This window comes from Oreochromis aureus, linkage group 10 (assembly GCF_013358895.1).
Source record: "Oreochromis aureus strain Israel breed Guangdong linkage group 10, ZZ_aureus, whole genome shotgun sequence".
In the NCBI taxonomy this organism is placed as follows: Eukaryota; Metazoa; Chordata; class Actinopteri; order Cichliformes; family Cichlidae; genus Oreochromis; species Oreochromis aureus.
Window position 1 is genome coordinate 13,216,712 of NC_052951.1, and position 22,977 is coordinate 13,239,688.

A 22,977-nucleotide genomic window follows, 5' to 3' on the forward strand; every position below is an offset into this window, starting at 1 on the left:
TCAACTGTAGAAAGACTGGATAAATTAACCACGATAGATAAATAGATTCTATATTAGTCCACTATATCATGAGATGCTCCTGTAGTTAGACCTATAAATATGAATTGCTAAGAGATGCACATTAGAAAGCAGCCATAAAAGGCTTACACTGGGTTAGTAATATGGTTCACTGCCGCAAGATAAAAGTGTAAATAGCATGAATTGAAAAAGGCTTGTCCAAGAGGGATTTTGAGAATCAGCACTACAGGGGGCCCACATTCAAAGTCCCATTCTATTGTTGAACGCTGTTCATCGAGGCAACCATCCAGCCAGCTAATAGCAATTTCTTATCCATCTATATCATCCTGTCTGTGTCTCCATCAAAAAGAAGCTCCACGTTTTTTTGGTGTTTTTTCATCTTCTGGTCATGAACACAAAAAAAACAGTATGATCTGGATTCCATGAGGTATAAAGAATCAACAAGCACATTTTACTCCAATGAAAAGATTTTAGTGCATTAATCTATTTTGTTTTGTTATTTCTTCTTCCAGGAAACAGGATACAGCACTAACTGAAACATTTACCACAATGTCTAATTATACAATAATTGAGAAAACTTTGACCACAACAACACAAGCCTCTTTCCTGAACATAAACGCTTATTCAGCTGAACATGGCACTTTAAAAAAAATATTTTTAAACTCCTCCAATAAATGATATATGTAGAATTACTGGTTAGCTATATCAGTTACTTGAACGGATTTCATAACAATTTGCCAATATATTTTACGTATATATGTATGCTGATATTTTCTCCAAGTCTAGCCAATGCCCCGATTAAAATGTGTATTAGCAGTCCAGAAAGAGCCTATTTATGTTAATACATCTGAAGAAAAGCTACTAACAAAGACAAGAAGACTGACCTATTCTTCAAATTAATCATATGAAAAGCAAAATTTGTTTGTAGCAAGAACAACTGGGATCAACTCCACAAAGAAAGAGACAAGCAGAATAACTGGCTAATGCTGAATAATTAAATTACTGGCTTCATATTCATCTTTTTTTACAATATAATGGTAGGTATGATCCAATTCTGAAATGTTAGGTCAATTCATTATGTGTTTACCTTTACAGCTTTCAATGGCTGACAGCAATATCTTTGTTTGTTTTGTTACTGTTGTCATTCATTTCTGTTACATACCACGAAAAAGTGACGAAAATAACTTTTTTAGTCTTATTGTGATTGTGATGTAACAAAATTGTCAGCCACTGCCATCTGTAAATGTGTTTCATTTTTTTATAAGTGGCTAGTATTGACTGACAACAGCATAAAGCCAATATATCAGTACTTCCCTATCATTTAGGTATGCAGGATTGGTCCTGTTTAGTTTTCAATCAACAACAACATTTTCATTCATCAATGGCCATAAATAACAGAAAGTGCAGAGATGTATGTTAAGTAGCACAGACTCATTGCCTCAGCTACATACATGCCAGTCATGTTTATGTGCCTAGTCACCCCCTTAAGGCTTATTTCAAGCCATAAAAAAACCTTAGTGTGGCTATTTGGAGACAATAGTTGTACAAGCCTTAATACCAGGGATAGAAAACATATGAAGTGTAGAACGGCACAAAATCCAACACTGTTTCATAACACACTGCTGAATGTCAAACACTCACCACCAAATCATCTCTGCCATAAATTTTACAAAGCTTTAACATATTCAGAGTTGTCACAGTAAAAATCATGATTACGTTTATTATTGAGGTCATAGTGGGTTTTAATGATGTACTGGACTACCCTGCACTGGAAACTGTCCCTAATTTTTTTGTGATGAATATGAACTGAGGACAGGCAGGAAGGGTCTTTACCAATTAAAACATCCCAAAACCTACATGAAATTAAAATGACATTTTATAATATATTTTACTTGTTATTTTGTGTTGTTATAGACATGAATTCAACAACAACCAAAAAAAAAAAAAAAAAAAAAAAAAAAAAAAAAAAAAAATCATACAATTATATCAAACATTAACATACGAACTAGTTTTCAGGCCTATGATACAGGAAAGGGGGGGGAAAGGTAATAGAAATATCACAGAATTACTCTGCTTTCTAACCTACTGTGTAAAGCTAGAGAATCAGTCACTGAAATATAAACTGAGCCATAAACCAGAGGTGTACTGTGCTGAGAACAACTGGATGACTGTCTTCTAATGAAGAGATCCTCACTTTGGTTTCAAACCCATTTCCTTGCAGACTCTTCTGGCCCTAACAGCAGTTAAGTGACATCAACAAACTCCTTAGCTACTGTGTGGATTTGGTTTACAACACCTAAACATTTTAGCCCTGTTTTACTAATTTGTGTTTTAAGGTTTAAAAATAAATAAATACGTACATAAAATCAACAAAAACACCCCATCATGGGTGTTACCCATTACCCACGTTAGACAAAAACATCAAATTGCAAATTCCTCATCAAGAATACTGATTACAATAAACCATATATGCCATGTGAGGTTTTTTGTTTTCCAACCATTTTCAGTGCAGACGTTTCTGGGCCAGTGAAACATGGATCTACACGTGGTGGCCAGTAAATGCCAGCTCCGTGCTATCTGCTAGTTAAAAAGTGAGGCGCTTGATGTCCATGTAGCAAACTTGCACATTTCAAAACAACGTGTTCACTGGCCTTTGATTACAATCATCTCTTCCCTAGTGAGCCCTCATTTTTACTTTTACCTGATGCATCCCAAGCTATGACTCACAGCCTAGGCCAGGCACGCAGAATAAATCTCAAATGTCATATGATAACATAACATAACCACGAAGCCCATAGCTTTACAAGATGCCAGCACTGTAGCATATCATGGTATGGTACGTAAAAAACATAGCCAGGGGCAAGCGGCAAGGCTTGGTTGGTGTAGAAGCAGATGCTGAATCAAAGATCCACAGGCAGGCTGGCTGACTGGCTGTGCACAACACGCAGATAAAATGTGGCTGCATTTGACATCGATTCAAACAAAGGCAAGAAGAGGCAGACGTACACAGAGATGTTCCCAACGACTAACACAACGCGCTGCAGTTGGACACTTCCCAACCAGGCAGCTAACATAACAGAAATATATGCAGGCTTATCTCCAGTCACAGAAATGTAAAACAGAAAACGTTGTCTTTTGGCATGAAAAGCTAATAGCAGTGGCAAGCTAACAGCAAGTCACCTGAATATCAGACTCCCCCCCCTCATTAGCTTTGTTACGAGTGGCTAGCCTGCTGGTGGGGGAAAATAAAGAGACAAAAAAAACAAAAAAACAACACACACACTTACCCCTTATTTTCTCTTCTGTTTAAGAGGCTCTCGGTGTTTTCTTTTTTGTCCTATCGCGTCGCTATATGCGAAATTTAACCAAACATGTGAAAAATCTTCCTTTGCTCTCGGACGCGTCCGGCTACGCTAAATTAGAATTTTAACGGTTTAACAAAAATCCCAGGTGGCACTGATAACGTCTTCCCTTTAAATCCGCATCCTCGAAAAACCTCTTTCCCTCCGCGCTGCTAGCGGTGCAGCGCGTTACGAAACCAGACCAGGCTCTCTCTTTATTTAGCTTTCACACAGCAAAACGGTCTGCTGGGGGGGAAAAACATATACAGGCTGAGAGGACCCCGTTTTGAGGCAGGTATGAGACGGATATCCGCAGCAGCTTCTTCTCCCCCCCCCGGCAGCCGAGCATCCGAAGGGCCGTCCGTACCTCACTGACTCCAGCTCCCTGTGCTAACGTTCAACAGGGAGAAGAAAGAAAAAGTAGATGTGGTGGTGGTAGCTAGGGATGTGCGTGGGAGGGGGTTAGGTGGAGGGTGAGTGGGAGGGTGTGTAGGTTGGGTTCTGACCCTTCACAGTCGCGCAGTATTCTCACAGTATCAGTATTCTCAACAATAGCAGGAAGATGATGCTCTGTCCTTGTGTCTGGTGCTGTCCCTGGTGCTAAAACGGAAAGCTTTCACTTTCATATACCACGCTTTTAATTAGACTCTGTCTATCTACAGTACTGTGCAAGTGTCAAACCAGCCCCCCATTTCTTTATATTATGCTAGGAAAATTGTAAAGCATTTCATTGAAACGTACAATAATTCTTACTAACCTGAAACATAGTTCTTCTAGGACTTCCCAGTGCTCTCCTTTGGATGTTGGCTGCTTTTTGTTGGTCACTCTGTCAGGATGATCCCACACTGCTTTGGTATTGAGATCTGGGGAGACCAATCCATGACTTATTGTGAGGCATGAAGATTCTATGTAGGTATGCTTTTTTGAAGGGGGGGTAGTTTATCTTTACTAACCCCAAGTTGCTCTCTGATGGGAGTGAATGTTAGATGTTAATGTTAGAAAACACATAAGCATAGAAAGGGGCTTAAATGGATGGGTGAATGAGGCTAGTGGTATAAAGTGCATACTTTATACAACTTTATACAACATACTTGTCATTATGATTCTTATATAGAACTTTTCTAAGAACATTTTTATAAAAACCAGTTCATTTACCATTTACCGTACTGGCAGTGTGTCTGAGGTGTCATTTGTCATGCTGAAAAATCCCAGTCAAATGTTCTCCAATTGACCTGACACTATTTGTTTTATCAGTTCTGACCGGATCCCCACCACTAGCTGAAATGCAGTCCCAAACATGACAGAGCCTCCACTGTGCTTTATGGCTTTATGGCTGTAGATACTCACTGTTGTACCTCTCTCCTGGCCTTCTCCATGCATACCGATAGCAGTTTGAAGCAAAAATGTCAAATTTCATCACTCATTCATCACTCCATAAGACCAGCTGTCACTGATTTTCAGTCCAGCTCTTGTGAAATTTGGTACACGTCAGCATTTTCTCTGTTTCCCTTCCTTAAGAATGGCTTCTTGACAGCCACCCTTCCTCTGAGACTGTTTCTGATGAGGCTTTGGTGATCAATAGATGGATCAAGTGAAGGGCCAGATGCATCACTCAGGTCCTTCGTTGGATCTCTGCTGGATATTTTCCTGTTTCTTAAGGACATGACTTTCAAATGCTGTTTATCTGCTGTAGATAGTTTCTTAGGCCTGGTCTGTGTCAGCGCCAGAGCATATGAACTGAACAGGCAACCAACTTTGACAAGAGGGCATCTGGTTCAAGTCACTTTGCTATTCCATTAAAAAAAGTGCTTGCACTCACATACACTTCGTCTAGAATTTATAAGCAAATATGTACAGTAGTATCTGTTACATTTACATTTTAAAGGGTATTACAAGAGTCAGTCTTCTGTGATTACTAAATCTATACACTGTGCCAGTCTACACAATAAATTTAAGAATAAATGAGCCACTTTAAACCACAATCACGAACTGGTATGCATAATAACAACCATAGACCACGCTCATAGAAAAATGAATCCACAGTTATAAAAGTGTAAAAATATCTGTCTTAGATTGCAGAAGCAAATTAGGAGACAAGCAGGAGACACATTTTCTCTAGGCGCAGAAGTGGATCAATAAATCACTCATGCACAGACACTAGGACAGCTGACTGAGAGCACAGACTATCTTCAGCGCATTTCCATTTGTTTTGCAATTTTCAAGCGAGTTACTTGTTTTAAAACTAGCTGCGTAAGCTGACGAAGGCCGTTTTTAGTTTCAAAGACACATGAGGGGTGCTTCCCAAGGTTTAACCTGCACAGGTCCATCCGCGCAGTGTCCTCCATTCTGGTTAACATGATTGGTGCAGAAGCACTAAACTACCAGTAACTGGATAATTGAATTGAGTTCTCACTGCAATAATTTATCAGCACTGTGAGTGTTTAATTTTTTATCACCAATCTGTATGAATTAATGTAACCTATAGTCGAAGTATGTTAGCAGAATTCAGCTGAGGGAGCATTGTGACCTTTTTGGATGCACCTCCATCCAGTGTTTGTCCATAATGCCAAGTACATATTCTTGAACTAAAGCAAGTAATATTTTTTTTCTATTAAATTCAAGACAAGAAAGTTGTTTCTACTGTTGTACAGCTGATCCCTCCAAAACTGGGAAACTCATACAACAATAGAGGGGATATAGCTACATTGTATATTTCGAGTGAAGTGCCCTTTTAAGGTGGGCTTAAATTCCTTTTATAGCTCCGACAATTCTCCAGTCATTAAGCAAATTATTTCATGACAAAGGGTCAGCATATTCAAAGTTTTTTTGGTCTATAATTCTCTTATTACTTTAAATGTGTAAAATATCCTTAAATGCTGGGTGTATTAAATGTGTCACTGGACCTTAAAGCTTCAGATTCTCGAACTAGGCTATCTCCTTCTTTGTTGGGATTTCTTAGGATTAGGATTTTGTTCCATATTAATGCACTATACTGCAAGATTACATTTTGCACTTTTTGAAATGAAAGACCTATTCTCAACACCACAGTCTTGACCTTTATTTTCTTTTTTCTTTTCAGATTTTACTCCAGATTTTGCGTCAGTTCAGAGGGTTATCTTCGAGGAACTGCAGTTCTACTAAATAATTCCTGAGACACTATGCAGCACCTGGCTGGTGTGCAACATAAAGCGGGTCATTGAGATCTGGGTTATTCATAAAGCTCCGGAACATGGTCATGAAAGAGTGTCTCAGCACCATGGGTAAGTGTTTTCCTGTGTGCTTTTTCTCTGCTGCACTACAGTGTGTGCAGTGTCTTGATGGTTACAGCAGTTAGAAAAGATGAACACTCTAGGGAGCCATTCATTCATGTTGGTTCACTGTTGACTAGAAATGAGGAAGGCACCCAAACTGACACCTAAATCAGTTTTGAGTCTTGGTCTAGGTCCGGCCCATCGACGGGTGTAGCGAAACCAAAAAAAGTGGCGGTGGTGAGGGGTTTATGGGATGTTGGGTCTCTTAGGGAGGGCTCAGCAATTTGAAGAAAAAAAAGCATGCTACTCATTAAAGGCAGTTAGTGGTAATGAAAAAGCTCTGCTGTGTTGTTAGAGTGGTTTGAACACTTTGCATTTTTGCTATGGACGTTTTATTGGAGTTTTCCAAATGAGCAGCCTCTTTACAGCTGCAGCTAGAAAGGTTGTTTTTGATTTGCAACATCTTTAACTATATTTAATGCAAAAAAAAAAAGGTGTGAAAGGAAAACTGGGAAAAGTTGTTGATTTGAAATCTGAAAGAAGAATGGGGATATAAACCATATGGATAATGGATTTGCCTGTTTAATGAGGTGGCAGTGTGAAGCCATAAAACAGTTGAAATGTGTTCAATAAGTATTCAAGTAGAATTTGATTGGCTTAAAGTACTTACTTTGTGGGGATTTGGAACATTATGATGTAAGTTTAGAGAGGTTTGAGCTTTAACAGTCAGATTTATTACAGAAAACCTATTGTTAACCACACAAATGAGACCATGTCACATCTGGAATGTAATGTAGGGTAACCTTGAGTAAACTACTCCCTCCTTAGGATGACTGAATAACACCGATAAGTGCAAAGAGTAAAAACTTTACCAAATATTTATCTATCAATTAAAAGCTGTGAACAGGTTGGATATAAAACTGCTAAGCTAATAATGCTGTATATACAAGCTCATCATTGACACCTATCAGGGCACATTTCTCTTCATCTCTAAAATGTTTTTGTCTTGAAACAATGTGACTTGTAACTACACAATGATCTTAATGAGGCCTTAAGACACTAGAGTTAAGGTGGATTTAGGTGTGTAAAGGAAATCACGCGTCTTTGACCAGATGCTACACAGCAGTGTTTAAGAATAAAAGAAAGCTCCGGGTCTTCAAAAATCACTCAACTGAGCTGCATGCTTGTGCATCAGGAACGATAGCTCTCTCTTTCTCTCTCTCTCTCTCTCTCTCTCACACACACACACACACGCACAGAACCTGTTTACGCCCTCAGTCCTAGTCACCCACCTCTGTTTAAAGACCCACACCCAAGCAGACAGCTCAGCCACAATCCACCATGACAAAGGAAAAGAGCTGAGCGTGGGATATAAGGCTGCCACTGGCTGCCAGAGTGTGTCCAGCACAGTGATTTCTGCAGATTGCAGCAGTTTGAGATAAACCCCCTTCTGTCTGCTCACTATAGATGGGACCTGGGTGGGTGGGGTCATCACTGGTGCGTGCAGTGAGCGGGGTGGTGCTGGAGGGTGGTGTCTGATAAAGTCTGTGTATACACCCCCTCCCCCCATCCCCCAACCCCCATCCAACCTCAAAACAGTCTGTGTGTTTGATTAACACTACCCTCATTAAAGCTGGGTAATTGAAGGGGGTCTCTCTTTGCGCTGCAGCCCTTATAAGCTGAAGAAACAAGACTGAGCATTTATTCCAGATACAGCATGTCAAACAGATCACAGATATGATATGTACTGCATAGTGTCCACTTTGCAAATTAATTCAAAACCCTCCCAATTAACTGAAAATATAAATTGTAAGAAAAAGGCACATTCGCAGGTACTAATGCAAAATAACCCTGCAAATCCTGCCCTACAGGTGCCATCCTTTTATGTCCTACACAACATGAAACATGGAGTGGAGTTGGGTTGCAAAGAGGCTTGCAGACATGGAGCAATTGTAGGTGAGTTAAAGCAAAACAAAGTAAATGTATCTCATGAGATTCAACTGCTGGTAGAATGATGAGCCGGGAAGCTTGAGCAGTGGCCTGCCTATGCTAATGCTATGGTCAGTTTATTTATATTAAATCTTGAAAGTTTATCTATTGATAAACCTAAAAAAAATAAATAATAATTTTTGCTGTTTTTAATCAGCGCTTGTTGCTGCCTGTATGTTAAATAGGAGGAAAAGAGGAAGACCACCGTGAAGACTCATCAATATAGTGAAGGTCATGCTGAGAGTTGGTGTGATGATGCTAGTGACAGGGTGACATGGAGGCAGGTGATTCGCTGTGCCAACCCATAAAAGGAGTAGCCAAAAGAAGGAGTAGTAGCTGCCTTTATGTGTGACCAGTGTTGAAAGTATATACAGTAGATAGAGCGTATAAATCAACCACTCTTTATCCACAACAGTGCAAACAGATTTTCCAGACAGCTAACAACGCATTTCAACCTAGATCATCTTCCCCTTTTCATTCCCTCTTTGTATTAATCAACCTCTAAACTTCGAGCATATTGAAGAGTAAACCAACCTAAATACACTCACACACTGACATAATTATCCTGAAAAATCTGGGGAGACTTTATGACTCAGTCTTTATGAGTTTTCCCAGTAAATGTTAAAGAAAAAAATGCAGATCATCTTGCTCTGTAATTGCGAAGTGGCAGATGTGAAATATGCTTGTCATTTCCAAGCGTCACCATATGCTGTATTTGTCTCTCCGCCTCCAAAGTCAACCAAAACTGTATTAGACCAACAAAGAGGAAAGTTTAGTCGCTGCAGTCCACAGCCAGCGACACCCAGCGGGTTATACTCCGGTCAGCATGACCCACTAACAGATATTTTTATCTCCAGCACAACTTTTTGAGTTTTCTCCGGAGAACACCTATGCTATTTCTGGTTTGGTTCTTGCTCATCTGTCTTTGCTGTCCCTTTTCTTATCTCTGTTTCTCCCCAAACTAGTTGCTGGAGGTCACCCTGCTGTTCCAGTTTGAAATTATATAATAATTAGACAGAATGAAACCAGGACACCAAGGAGCTGTGGTGCCACTATGGTGCAACGTGACTCACAGAGCGCACAGAAATTGGGACCGACTACAGGTCTGGACAAATAGGAAGCAAAGCTGAGTGGGGGAGTTGTGACAGTTTTTGTGGTTTGCAAATCAGAAGATGAGCTGTTTTACAGGGAGTTAATGTTTATGAATCCCATGATAATACTGTGGAGCCACTCACATTCTTTAGCGTTTCATATAATTAGTATTTTTAGGAGGTCACAGCAGGCATGGGAGTCTATACATGAGTCAAGGCAAGTCATGATAACTGCTTACTTTTTGCAGCCACTGTGTTGTTTATCAGACCAAATCGTTTTGCCAGACAAGCAGACTGAAATAAGTCAAAAACTGAAATTGTTTGTAACATTCAAGTTGATGTTTAATTTGTGAATAAAGCACATACAGCATGTTTCCCCCACAAAAATCAAGTATGCAGGAGCAGCTGGACTGAAGATTAATGGAAAAAACACAGTGCTGTACATGTACTAGCAGCTCCCTCTAGTGTGGGTTTTTATTTGAGTTTATGTTTTATTTTTGCAGGGAGGGGATAGTCAAAAGTAAACTCTTTGTAAATGCAAACATTTTAGAAATTACCTTTCAAATATAAATCAAAAACAAAAAATGTCAAATGTCAAAGTAATAATGCAATGCAATGTCAAAATTCAGATTTTCATCATTTATTTTATTGAAAAATAATTAACTTCAGTGACTAAATGAAATGAATAAGTGTTGTCTTCAGTGCATATAGTATTCAAAGGTAGAAAAGTAGGATAGTCAGGGAGATGAAGAAAATAATGGCAAAGGAAGAGGAGAACTTGGACAGATGGAGTAAATGTAGCCAGGTGGGGGAAGATCTGTTGTTTTAAATTGCGCCACTAGATGGCACTGCTCCTTTTGAGGTACCGCTGTGAGTGCAAAGAACGGTAGATTGCATTGACGTCTAGTTTATGAGCACTGATGTTTGCAGGAAATACAGGCTTATTATCTTGACATAAATATCCTTTCAAACTGTGTGTTCTAACTAATAAGTATTCAAACGTGTTGAATTTGGGAAATACATTGGGTTCTGTCCTTGAGTGTAACCGTATTTGGGTGGATGTTAATAGAATTGTGGAAAGCTGATCATCGGTTGTGAAAGAGGCCCTTGTGTAATCCTTTTTCTTGATCTTCTGCATTGCTGCACTGTTGAGATACTTTTTTGTATCCTGACTTAGAATTAAGCCTCACGCAGACACTTCACTATGTCAGACAGAGACGATGGTGATAACCAGGGTTTCGGGGAAACTATAGAAAGGGACTCTGACACTGAGTTTCAGGCCAAAGGGTCAGAAATGGGTAATAACTGTTTTGAGTTGTGGAGCTAGCAAGGCATATGTATATTTGCCATCGGTGCACCACATCCAAGAGTAATGAATGGCCGTTCTGTTGATGATTTTATTGATCAAGTACCAAAGCCTCTCAAAACTAGAAACCTAGGCAAAGATGATCAGGTTGACTTCATCCTGTCTCCCCTCAGGGGTTCCACACTTGAAGAAATCTGTTTATGTACCAAGGGAGAAACTTTCTCAGAGAAGCCCAGTATAGCACAGCTGTTGGGTACCTTTCATAGTCATCCCCAGCTGGAAGGTGAAGATTTCTTTGAGTACTTGCACACACTGACCCAGATCCTCCACTCATCCCTTAAACAGAAGCCAGATGCAGTATCTGATGCAAAGATGGCAGCGAGAGAACAGTTTGTGGGACTAAGACGTTCTGCACTGTGAAGGGAGCTTCACAAGATGGTGAGAGACAAGACAGAGTGAATGCTTTTTTATGTATTTCAGGAAGCTGTTGCTTGGTCTCTAGAAGACAAAAAGTCTTCTAGTGCCTAGTGGCACTAGAGTTGCTAAGAGTATGACATCACTGGGTGACAATGTAGTCGAAGGAAGTCTGTCTATGTATGGAAATCAAGAAAAGCCATCTGCTACTTTAGATAAAATTGTTGAGGTGGTATGAATGTGGTAAGGAAGCCTGTCAGACAAAGATCATACAAAAATCCCAGACCAAAGTTTCACTCCACTCAAAAGCCTTTTTCAAGTTATTTTTTTTTCTGAAAGAGTAGTTAGTATGTGTACAAAAGATGAAAATGAGGGATGTGGGTTAAAGGCTAGGAACCTATTGGATACAGGGATCAAATTTAGCTGAGCTTTTGGTGTTTGCAGTGGTCTGGCGACTTTGGAAAGACTCATGCATGCCGCTGTGAATGCCTTTCAGTCTTTTCAAGCTTGTATACTAAAACAACATATTAGTCCATTCGTCAACTTTTGAATACCGTTTGGCATGTCTTCAGACAGTGTTGCAAAGATTCAGGGACACAGAGTTAAAGTTCAGGCTGTAAAAATGTTACCTCCCCTGATCTAGTGTACACTTTAGAATCAGATCTCAGCTGAGGAGCTATGGACCCAGCCAAGATAGCCGCTGTGAACCAGTGGCCAGTGCACACCACAGTAAAAGACTGGGGTGATTTCTTGGACTTTATGTCAAAAAAGTTATTACAGGAGGATTTTTGTAGCTTGCATGCACTACATGAATACATAATGTGAGTGTTCAGGAAAATACCCGGCTAAATGTAAAAACCTGTTTGAAAGTGTGAGGACACCAAGAGTTTTTTGAATAGCTGAAAGAGAGGCTTACGAGTGCTTCTCTCCTTGCTTATGCTGATTTCTCGCTCTCATTTATTTTTGAGATGGATGCCAACAGCTTAAGACTGGGAGCAGTTCTTTGCCAGGTGCAGGGTAGCAGAAAACATGTCATAGCATATGCCAGTAGGAGACTGCAGAAAGAAATAACAGAAATTACAGCAACATGAAGTGAGAGCTGCTCGCTCTCAAATGAGCTGTCTGGGAAATTTAAGAAATATCTCCTGGGCTGCAAATTCACTGTACAAACAGATAACCACCCTCTGCTCCACCCTTTGGGAGATGAAGAGGAGTTTGATGGCTGTATATCCATTTGTAACTTAATCAACTGAGCAACAGCTTTAGTGCCAGAGATAGTAAGCGCAGGCGTAAAGTGCTGTCAGGTCAGGCAAGCTCATGTCATGGCAACTGAGCAAGACAGTCACCTTAGAGACTCCCAGGGCAATACATCCACTCTGGCAGGTTATGCTAAGTAAGAGCTGCAACAGTATCAGAATGCTGACTCTACTGTCGAGTCCTTCAGGCAGTTTTGAACCCAAAAGAAAAAACTTACCTATCAACAGAGAAAAGGTTTGGCTAAACCTTTGACTTCTCTGCTCTGACAGTGGCCCCAAGTCAGGAAAATTGAAGGATTGCTGTATCAAGTAATCAATGATGGACATTTAAGAGAGTATCGTTTTGTTTACAGGAAGCTGTTCTGGAGAGTGTACAACAGGGACTGGAGTGCACGCAGAATCTGTTAAGACAGACTTGAGTTGGTATGTATGATGATGTGGATAAGTGGGTATAACAGCTATAGAGATGTGTGCCCAGTAAGTTGCCGCAGCCCAAAATACGTGCTCTCATGAACCCTTTTCTAGCCACTAGACCTCTTGATTTGAAGTTCACGCTGACTTTCACATGACCAAATACTGGTACAACTGCCAAAGTCCTTCTCTGAGAGTGATTTATTAAGTGGTACTGTGTGCCTGAGAGCATTCAGTTCAAAACAGAAATTTTGAAAATGGGGTATTTTCAGGAGCTGCACAAGTTATATGAGGTCAAGAAAACATTGAATCATCGTCAAGGTAACGCACAGTGTGAACATTTTAACAGGACGCCTCATGACCTATCACGACACAGCTTGCTACTGGAGAAGAAACACTGTCGGCCTGAGTATTTTCAAGAACTATTAAATGTGTACAATGGAACTCCCCATGAAACGACAGGTGACTCACCACATTACCTCTGGCTTGGAGTGCAGTCACACCTTCCTGTAGATGCTTTGCTAGGTCAAAAGCAGGTATAGAAATTAGGAAAAGAATTATGGCTCATTTATGATATCATATTGGTTTATAGGTTGGACATAATTATATCCACAGGTAACTGGCAAGAGTGTGGTAAACAGGCCCCTAGGTGGTGTCTGACAGTTCGCTGGAGGGCCTGAATCAGTTATTGGTCATCTGGTCATTGTCATCATCATCATCCTCCTCTTTTGGCCACTTCCAGGTACCGGGCTAGAGAGCTCCAGAATGATTTTCAGTGTCACGTTCAGCTTCAGATTAATTCCAATCTGGCTTCTCACCATTGCTACCCTCTTCATCGGCCTCTTCCTCAGTATTTTCAGGATTGTCCTCAATAATTATGTTGGCATTGTGCTGTAGTTGTTCAGGAACAAGGTGATTCAAAACACAGAGGATTTCCTCATTTAACAGGTCACACATAAACCAACCCACAGCCAGCTGACCAATAGACGAATTTTGTCAATTTCTGCATATTGTTTCACTAAAAGTAATGCCTGGAATATCCTACCCCTATAAGAACAAATAGATAACTATTACTGTTTTAATGCTCAGATAGTGGGAAAACGCTTGAAATCTGTGCAAAACTCTGTGCAATCCAGTTGTATCTTAGAGCTAAATCAGTTTAGCTTTCACATTTCAGCAGCACATTTCCCTTAGTGGCGCCCCTGGCAATAATGTCCACAACACTGAAGGAATTATAGTGACACAAAGAGAACACAAGATGGTGCCATTATTTAGGTAGCTGATACCATTTGTGGGCTTTTAAGTTTAGGATATCATTTTCACCACTAGGAGCATTTTCCATAGTTTAGCCCTTGTTTAAACTGACTGTGTTTGAAACTTGAGATTAAGATTCAGATAAAAATGAACTTGTAGAAAATGATTATAGAGAAGACTTTCAAGCTTTGATATCCAACATCTGTAGGAGCTCATTTGCAGCACTTAGAGGAATGGCTACATTTGTTCTGTGTTACTACTTGAAACCTTTTTCTTGAGTATAACAAAATCTATCTATAAATACTTCCTGATGCTGCAGAATGTTTAAGCCTACAGTATTTAAAATCTCACCACTAGATAATGAGAAGATTGCACATTGCAATCAACTGAGTTCTGCTGTCTTACTTACCAGTTGAACTACATAATTAAGTTCGTAATCCTAGCTATGGTGGCCACTGTAGGACAAACAACTCTGGCCACCGTTCATCTGTATTTACTCTGGAGGACACTGTAAAACTTGAGTGAAGCTGACTTCTGTCTCAAAGTGATACTGAGGTGAGTTGTTGAGGATATCCTGAACTTTTCTGTCATTAAGCGCTGCTGTTTCTGCTACGCTTAAGTGCTGTTAGCCTCTGTTAGCTGCTATTAGCCCCTGGTAGCTGTCGTTAGTAAACTGCAGGACATTGTTGGACTCACACACTTATTGAAAAACAACAATCTTAGGTTAGAACCAACTGTTGTTGTAGTTAAAATGGCTTGCTAATGAAATTATCGAAATATTTGTAAAATATAAAACTTTAAACTTAAATACTTATTTTGTTAAATATAACTCAAAATTTGGAACATTGGTTCCAATTCCAAGGAGTTACTTCTCTGTCATTACTTCTTTTCTGTGAGGATACAATAAAAATCATGCTCATGGTATTGAAAAAGGTATTGAGTATCAAGCATTTTCCTGGTTTACAAGTCTGAAATTCTAATATTGGGAAAACCCCAGTTAGATCCCTGACTTTAGCTCACTTGAGGTGAGGAGGACGAAGATGGGAGTTTTATACACATATATAAAATGCATTTAGATTGAAGTGTATTCAAGTTGGTGGGGCAGCATGATGGCTTCCACAAGCCCACTCCTATGTTTTTTTTATGAAATTATTTCTAAGCTTATGAGAATGAGCGGATGTAATTACACACTAATTAATGTGCATTTATGAGCACAACATTCTATTTTTCTTTTTAAATAAACTCTAAAATGATCTGACTGTACCCTCCACTGTGTGTGGAGGAGAAAAAAAAGCACATGAACATAAATCTAATGGAAGATCTTGGGAGACTCTGCCATGCACTGGGTTTATTTGCTTTCTAGGCGTGCTTGAAAGGCAACACTGAATCATCCACAGTCCGGTCCGGCATATTTCTGAACATGACTGTGGGAGAACTTTGTGCCTCCCTGTCTGAATGTGTCTGTCTGAACTTAAAGCATTGCTATTTTCCACATATCTTGATATGTGTGGAAAAAAAACATATTTTCCTCAAACAGAAGAAAAACAAATGCATGAAAGGTTGTCATTTTTTTAATCAAATTCTTCTCATCACAACAGCATCTTTGGCTTCCTAAATACTTTGATGCAGTGTTTAATGGCAATAGGTGTTAAACTTGCTTGATTTCTTTTTCAGAATAAGCTATATTTCGCAAATATTTCCATTATATTTATTGCTAAGTGCATGAAATGTTTTTTATCAAGCTTAAGTCCACTTAGGTGCACATGTCAAATTATACAAAAACCTCAGGTTTCTCATATTTTACATAAACAAATAAGAAGGGGAGGACAGGGACCAATCCACGAAACAAACTGTACAAAAAAACAACGTCAACAATGTGTGGCAAGGAAATAAAATTCAGATGACTTTAACATGAAAGAATGTGGATGCAACTGGGAATGTAAATGGGAATACCACAAGGCATTCCTACAATATACAACTACTGAATAGGTTAAAGACAATTATAATACCATAGAAATGTTTGAAACTCATTTCCTCATTGTTTGAATCAAAGATTCAAAAGAAGATAAAAGCAACTGGGAGGTCAATGACAAAAATCACAAAATGCACAATTTAAACTACAAAAACAGTTCAAAATAAAAAAATAATTACAAAATACTTTTAGCGCACAAATAAACAAACATATTCCTTATCTGTGTTGCAGATTTTTTAAAATGTGGACTGGCCAATGAAAAAGGGGCTGACAATGATATGTTTTGTACATTTTATATGAGCCATTGTTATGACGTGGCTCCCGATGACAACATGTTTGTATGTTTACTGCGTTCACACAGTCCCATGTATGTACCATGAGAGAGGCGTGTAAGAGCAGCACGTGCTGGTTTGTTTGTGCACGCCGCGTAGACGGGGAGAGACGTAGCGGCACGCAGAGCAACGCACAGAGGTTACCGAGTTCTGCGACGGACGCACACGTTTGGCCTACGCGTGGGCGCAAAGCCGTGCTTGCACAAGCACTTGTACGAGCCAGAAGTGTTCACACAGCGAGCGTTCTTGCATGGATTAACGCGGACTTCTGGTTCTGCACACTCGTCAATGTCTGGAACAAAGAAAAACAAGTATTCATTAGTGACAATGAGCCATAAAACAGAAATCCAAACATTAGTTGACACAACAAAGTTCCTATCTGCACATATTAGTTGACATGTGTCTCTTCTGGCTGCTGTATGTACACTATTAAAATAATCTAGGAGTCTAAAAGAATATGTGTATTTGCATTTTTGTAGTGTATATGTAGGACAGACCTATACAGCGAGCACGCGAGTAGTCTAGCCTAAAGCCTGGGTTACATTCACACATAGTGCCCAGGTAGGAACGGACACAGCGGCCATGTCCGCAGCTGCATTCGTCCGAATCTTCTTCTGAACTGTCACCTTTTCACAAAACGAACCAGGGGAAAAGAGAAAATGTGGGCAGAAAGAGGTAAATAAATAAGCCTTGTCTGAGGGCAGGAATGTTTCAGCTATCACTGATTATTAACAAAACTGTCATTTAGTGTTACCTGGGTTGTAGTTGGGGAAAGCTGCCTGCAAATCCTGCTCCCCGTCTGACTCCGTCTCAAGATGCATCCCACACAGATGGCTGAACATTGCTGGGTAAAACAGATAAAATTCTTGTTAATTCAATAAATGGATAAAGTGCTAAAGAGGTCTGGCAAGTTTTCAGTAGCTCACCTGAGTTTCTGGGAGGGCAGCTGTTACACTCGGGCCCCCAGCCACGACCGAAGTGACAGCAGCACTCTGAATACGTCACCACCCGGTTCTGGGGCTCGCTGCAGATCCAGCCCTCCTCAATTCGCGTGAAGCACACATCCTTGTGAGCAGCAGTCCGATCTAGAGATGGAAAAAAGAATAAAAAACAAGTCATGAAATTTTAACTGATCTCAGTGTTCAAGTGTATTTAAGAAGAGAAGGTAAAGAATACTAATCTTAATATACAATATTTGAAAAAAGTCAGATTGGTTCACGTAGAAAATTACACCTAAAAACAGTAAATGTACATTTTTATTTGTACTACAAAGTAAGCACACAAATACTTTACTATTTTTTTTTTAGCTTGTAATGGCTGGGAGTAACAACCATCAGGCGCCCATTCAAACATGTATATCCATCTACACCATATGGACAAAAGTATCAGGCCACCCACACACTAAACCTACAGGAGCTGCTCAGCCATGAAAACCCGGGCCATGAAGCTCCCAGCACACTTTTTGTGCTGCTGTTAAGGCGGAGGAGGTTAGGAACTCTGCAGTTATTCAGTCAGCAGGGTGTTGGTGAGATTTACACACTATGTGCCTCGGCACTCGGCCACACCGCTTTGACTTTACATGGTCTGCCACTTTGTGGCTGAGTTGCTTTGGTTCCTAAACTCTTTCACTTCGTAATAAAACCACTACTGTTGATTGTGGGATCACGTAAAAGGGACTTTTTGTGTCATCACAGTGGCATCCTTGTAGTGCCATGCTTAAATTCAGGGAGATATTTAGGGCAACCCATTGTTTTGTTTGTAAAGGCAGACTGCATGTCTCTTAAGAGAAGTAAGAGGTGTGGCCAAATACAATTGCCCATATACAGTCAAATGAAAATAAGACTGCATGGAGTCCTGTGAAAAACTAAATACACCCCATGATTCAGACTTGTAAGACAACTTTCGGCCCACTCTTCTTTATGACATTGCTTTAATTAATTGAAATGTGTAAGCATTTGTTTATGCACAACTCTCTTAAGGTACCGCTACAGCATTTAAATCAGGCTGAGGTCTGGACTGGGCCACTGCAACTCCTTAATTCTTTTCTTGTTGTAAAAAAAAAATTGCTTGTGTAGTTTTTGTCATTTTCCCCTACATGACCCAGATTCAGCCAAGATTTAGAGATTGCCTCACATTTGACTCTAAAATACTCTGGAATGATTTCACGGCCAACTCAATAAGTGAAGGTGCAGGTCCCGTGTCCGCAAAACAAGCCCAAATCATCACCCCTCCACCACCTTGCTTGACGCTTGATTTGAAGTGTTTGTGTGGATATGCTGTGTTTAATTTTAGTCAATCACGGTGCTGTGCATTCCGGTCACAGTTCCAGTCGTCTTATGCAAGTTTGCAAATCTAAACTAAATCTAAATCTTTTTATAGAGAACAAGAAATACTTGTTTATTCTTTCTCTAATTGTGCTTGTCATTGACTTTAACATTACCATGGTAACTGAGCATGTTGACTGAGTTGAAGCTCTTGACTTTTTGTATTTTCTCTGGGCTGTCTGACATTCGGATGAATTTGCTGAGATGTCCACTCCTGGGAAGATTGTGGCATTATGTTAACAAAGACCTGAATCCTCCTGGCCAGCAAACATCCAAAACCTCTGCTTTAATAGAGGTGCTCACACTTGCCGATGATCAGTTAATCAAGTGGATTTATTTAGAAGCACCTGGCTGCTCCTTACCCTCTTAATACATGTGGAAGGGTGTACTTAGTTTTTCATTGGACTGCAAAGAGTCTTTTTTCGTATGACTGTAGTGTACGTTCCAAACTACATTTGGAGGATGGAGACCTGATCACACTATATACTTTAAACAGATTCAGTTATTCTGTTCAATTATTTATAACGTCTTGTATCTGTGGATATGTGATAAGCACTGAGTTACCAAAACCATAAAAACACCAACAATTGTTGCTTTTACTAAGTTATTCATATGTGCAGGATACTGACAGGCTGACAAATAACAATTCCTGCAGTGTCTTTGGTTTTAGTGACAAATGAAATGATGGATGTACAAGTGTAAGACGCTAATACGATGAGATGACAATGTAAACTCAAAGACTGAAAATATATTATAGTTCTGCAGAATTACTGAGAGTGGGTTGTCAGCCTTTCATGCACTGTGTTTAATTGGAAACAACACTCTTGTTGTTTGCTAGACAAAAAAAGACAAACGGCTGAAGTTTAGTTTCATTAGGCAAAAAACGAATAGTTACAGATCATTTGCTTTTGGAACTGTTTGTTCTCTGCCTCTGCATTCTTGGAAATAAAGTATTATAATGTTTACTTATAATGTTTGTCACACTTAAAAAGTGCAGCGGTGTTAATTGCAAATATTAAATGACTCCACTGGCAATGAAAACTAATGCTGTGAATCGTGTATCGTACAGGCCTTTCTCCAGCAAATGAGAAGCTTTCAGATGCTGACTAATTCTGTAACCTAATAAATACAATTTTCATCAACCACTTTAAAAAACCCAAAACAAAACAGATGAACATGTTTCTTTGTTTTTTTTTTCTTTCTTCATTTAAAAATGCAGGAGGAGTTGCGCAAATTCTATGGTTACTGTCACATACTCTGGCATTGTTTGTGTGCCTAAATATGTATATGCATCATATTTTTCATAACTACACAAAGAACAAGAAACTCTTTCTCTATAAATTGGGTAAAATGCCAGATAGAGCCAGTACAGGCCAGATGGGACACAAATTGGAGGAATTACAGTAGGGAATTACATAAGCGGCAGATGACGAGGTAAGCCAAAGCTCATTTTGAGTGGTCAGGTTCAGGTGAGCTGACGCTGCTTTGTACCCACCGTCATAGACGCACTGTTTCAGCGCTGCACTGAAGGTGAGGGGAGGGTCACAAAAGCAGTGAAAGGAGCCGGGCGTGTTCTCACACCTCCCGTTCTTACAGTACGAGGGGTCCTGGCACTCATTCACATCTGCAAAGGGCACCACAGACACTGGTTACAGTAGGAACATCTGCTTGGGGCCGGCTATTAATTCCAAAAGAAAAAAAAAAAAACACATTACGATATTCAGAATAATTCAGTCCGGCAACTAGTATTTTTTCCACTTATTTCTGAGAAGATGTGAAAAATACATTTCCTGCAGATTTAGCTTTTTGTTAAGGCTGAGGTGAGCTCTTTTTGTAAGGGTAAGGTTTATGTCTTAGCTACCCTCTATGTCATGTTTGCTACCTGTTTACATTTTTTTCATAAATACTAAACATGAGGTTTTTGTGATGAAATTTAGCCATGCACAGTACAACACCTAGAACTCCTCTGATGTATCAGAAAGTTTAAAATAGGAGGCTCGGTTCCAGCTACATTTCAGTCTGCCGATAAATTTAAAGCCACTTTAAAAGTAAGAATGTACTGTTATGCACAGTGGCTGAACTAGTTCTTTGATCACCTGCTGAATTTGTAAGTTTGCTCACTTAAGAAATGAACAGTGTCTAATTTTGATGGTAGTTTCATTTCAATAGAGAGAGACGGAATATCAACCAGAAAAAGCCAGAAAAGACACATTACATAAAAGTTATAAACGGATCATTGAGTGAAATAAGTATTTGTTCCTCAAGCAAAACATGACTTAGTTCTTGAAGGAGTAGCACTGTTGTCAAGTTTCTTGTAGTTGGTCACCAGGTCTGCACACATCTCAGGAGGGATTTTGGCCTGCTTCACTTTACAGAAACTTTCTGAATCCTTCAGGTTTCTTGGCTGTCACTTAACTTCAAAGCTTCAACTCCCAGCAATGAGTTTTGCAGACTGACATCTGGAGACTAGCTAGGCCACTCCATATGCTTCTTCTTTAGCCAATCCTTTGTTGTTTTGGTGGTATGCTTTGGGTCGCTGTTGTGCTGGAAGACCCATCCGTGACCCATCTTCAATCTTCTGGCTGAGGGAAGGAGGTTCTTGTCCAAGATTTTAATTCATACGGCCTTTTAACATAGTAAAGTCGTAACAGCCCAAGGCATAATGTTTCCAACTCCGTGCTTGAGTGTGGGAATGCTTCTCTTTGGGTCATAATCAGCACTTCTTTTCTATCACTATCTGACCACAGCACTTGCTCCCAAGCCTTCTCTGAATCATTTAAGCTGTTCACTGGCAAACTTAAGACAGATCTGTTTATGTGGCTTCTTAAGCAGAGGGACCTTTTGGGCGCTGCTAGATTTCAGTCGATTAAAGCACACTGTGTTACCAATGGTGTTCTTGGTAACTGTGGTCCCAACTGCCTTCAGATAATCAACCAGCTCCTCCCGTGTAGTTTTGGGCTGATTCACCACCTTTCTCCTCATCATCCTCACCGTATGGGGCAAGATCTTTTACGGAGCTCCAGACCGAGGCCGATTGATGGCCATTTTATATTTCTTCCATTTCTGAATAATAACACTAAGAGCTGGCAGCTTCTCACCAAGCTTCTTACTGATGGTCTTGTTGTCCATTCCAGCTATGTGCAGGTCAAAAATGTCCCTGATGTCCTTTGACAGCTCTTTGTCTTACCCATGGTGGTGGAGAGGTTTGATTGGAAGAAACTGATTCTGTGGACACATGTGTTTTATACACATAACGAGTTGAGATCAGGACTATCTCTAATTGATTGACTGATTGCAATCTGTCTGTACCATAAAAATTAGAGACTGTTCATTTCTTTGTAAGTAAGCAAACTGATAATAAATATTTTCCCCATTGTAGGCCATTTACCTGGATTGGAGTTCTGTTTATTATTACTTTAAATCTCTGTTCTTTTCCTTGAAGCTTGAATTTAACAAAATATGGTGGGACTACTGTAGACTAGAACCTACATAATAGGGTTTTACTAAATACTGAGATGTCATGCTTAAAATCGAGACCTAATCACAGTGGATTTTCACAGTTTTCAGTTTCATACTCTTGATTTCTATTTTCAGTACAGAAGTACCAAGGATTTTGTGAAGAGCATACAGTTATAAACTATTTTACACAAGCCTTATGCTTTCCAAAATTAACATTTTATGACAAGAGCATATGTAGAAGTAAGTTTATTTTAAACTCATCAGTATCCATCCACCTGTTCCTGAGTAATTTATTTATGTCGTGGTTGTAGTGGTAACAGGCAGACCCAAACCATTTATACTTCGTACTCTCAAGAGTCCGGGTCATGTTATCTAAGAAGCTTTCTCTATTTTTGCAACTCTAGCATGTCAGCCACAAAAAACTGAGGTGGACATTCCAGGAGCTGCTAGAGCCTTGTTTCGATGACATGATGCAATGGATTGGTCTTGGTAGAGTTCTTTTAATTTTAGGGATTTTGACTGCTTGTATCCTGCTTGAGGTTTATGACCACTGGTGGGA

General features: G+C 39.7%; 2 protein-coding genes and 1 long non-coding RNA gene across 5 annotated transcripts in view; 1 reads left to right on the forward strand and 2 right to left on the reverse strand.

Annotated features, from left to right (window-relative positions):
• Positions 1 to 3,748, reverse strand: part of LOC116336180 (spectrin beta chain, non-erythrocytic 1) — a 49,721-nt gene extending 45,973 nt beyond the window's left edge. For both annotated transcript variants that reach the window (XM_031759971.2, XM_031759973.2), the window contains exon 1: positions 3,306 to 3,748. The gene's annotated coding sequence lies outside the window, so the exon portion shown is untranslated. The remainder of the gene's footprint in view (positions 1 to 3,305) is intronic.
• A 2,693-nt stretch (positions 3,749 to 6,441) lies between these two features.
• LOC120442175 lies at positions 6,442 to 9,691 on the forward strand. Its single transcript, XR_005614540.1, has 3 exons — positions 6,442 to 6,619; positions 8,482 to 8,566; positions 9,565 to 9,691. It is a non-coding gene; the product is annotated as an uncharacterized LOC120442175 (long non-coding RNA).
• A 6,195-nt stretch (positions 9,692 to 15,886) lies between these two features.
• ltbp3 (latent transforming growth factor beta binding protein 3) overlaps positions 15,887 to 22,977 on the reverse strand; it is a 39,459-nt gene continuing 32,368 nt past the window's right edge. The window contains exons 25-29 of one of the 2 annotated variants that reach the window (XM_031760060.2): positions 20,455 to 20,583; positions 17,562 to 17,720; positions 17,390 to 17,479; positions 17,133 to 17,261; positions 15,887 to 16,927 (exon numbers count right to left, since the gene is read on the reverse strand). In XM_031760060.2, the coding sequence (XP_031615920.1) occupies positions 16,776 to 16,927; positions 17,133 to 17,261; positions 17,390 to 17,479; positions 17,562 to 17,720; positions 20,455 to 20,583 (659 nt within the window). In that variant the 3' untranslated portion in view covers positions 15,887 to 16,775. The remainder of the gene's footprint in view (positions 16,928 to 17,132; positions 17,262 to 17,389; positions 17,480 to 17,561; positions 17,721 to 20,454; positions 20,584 to 22,977) is intronic. The other variant, XM_031760061.2, reaches the window with a different exon arrangement.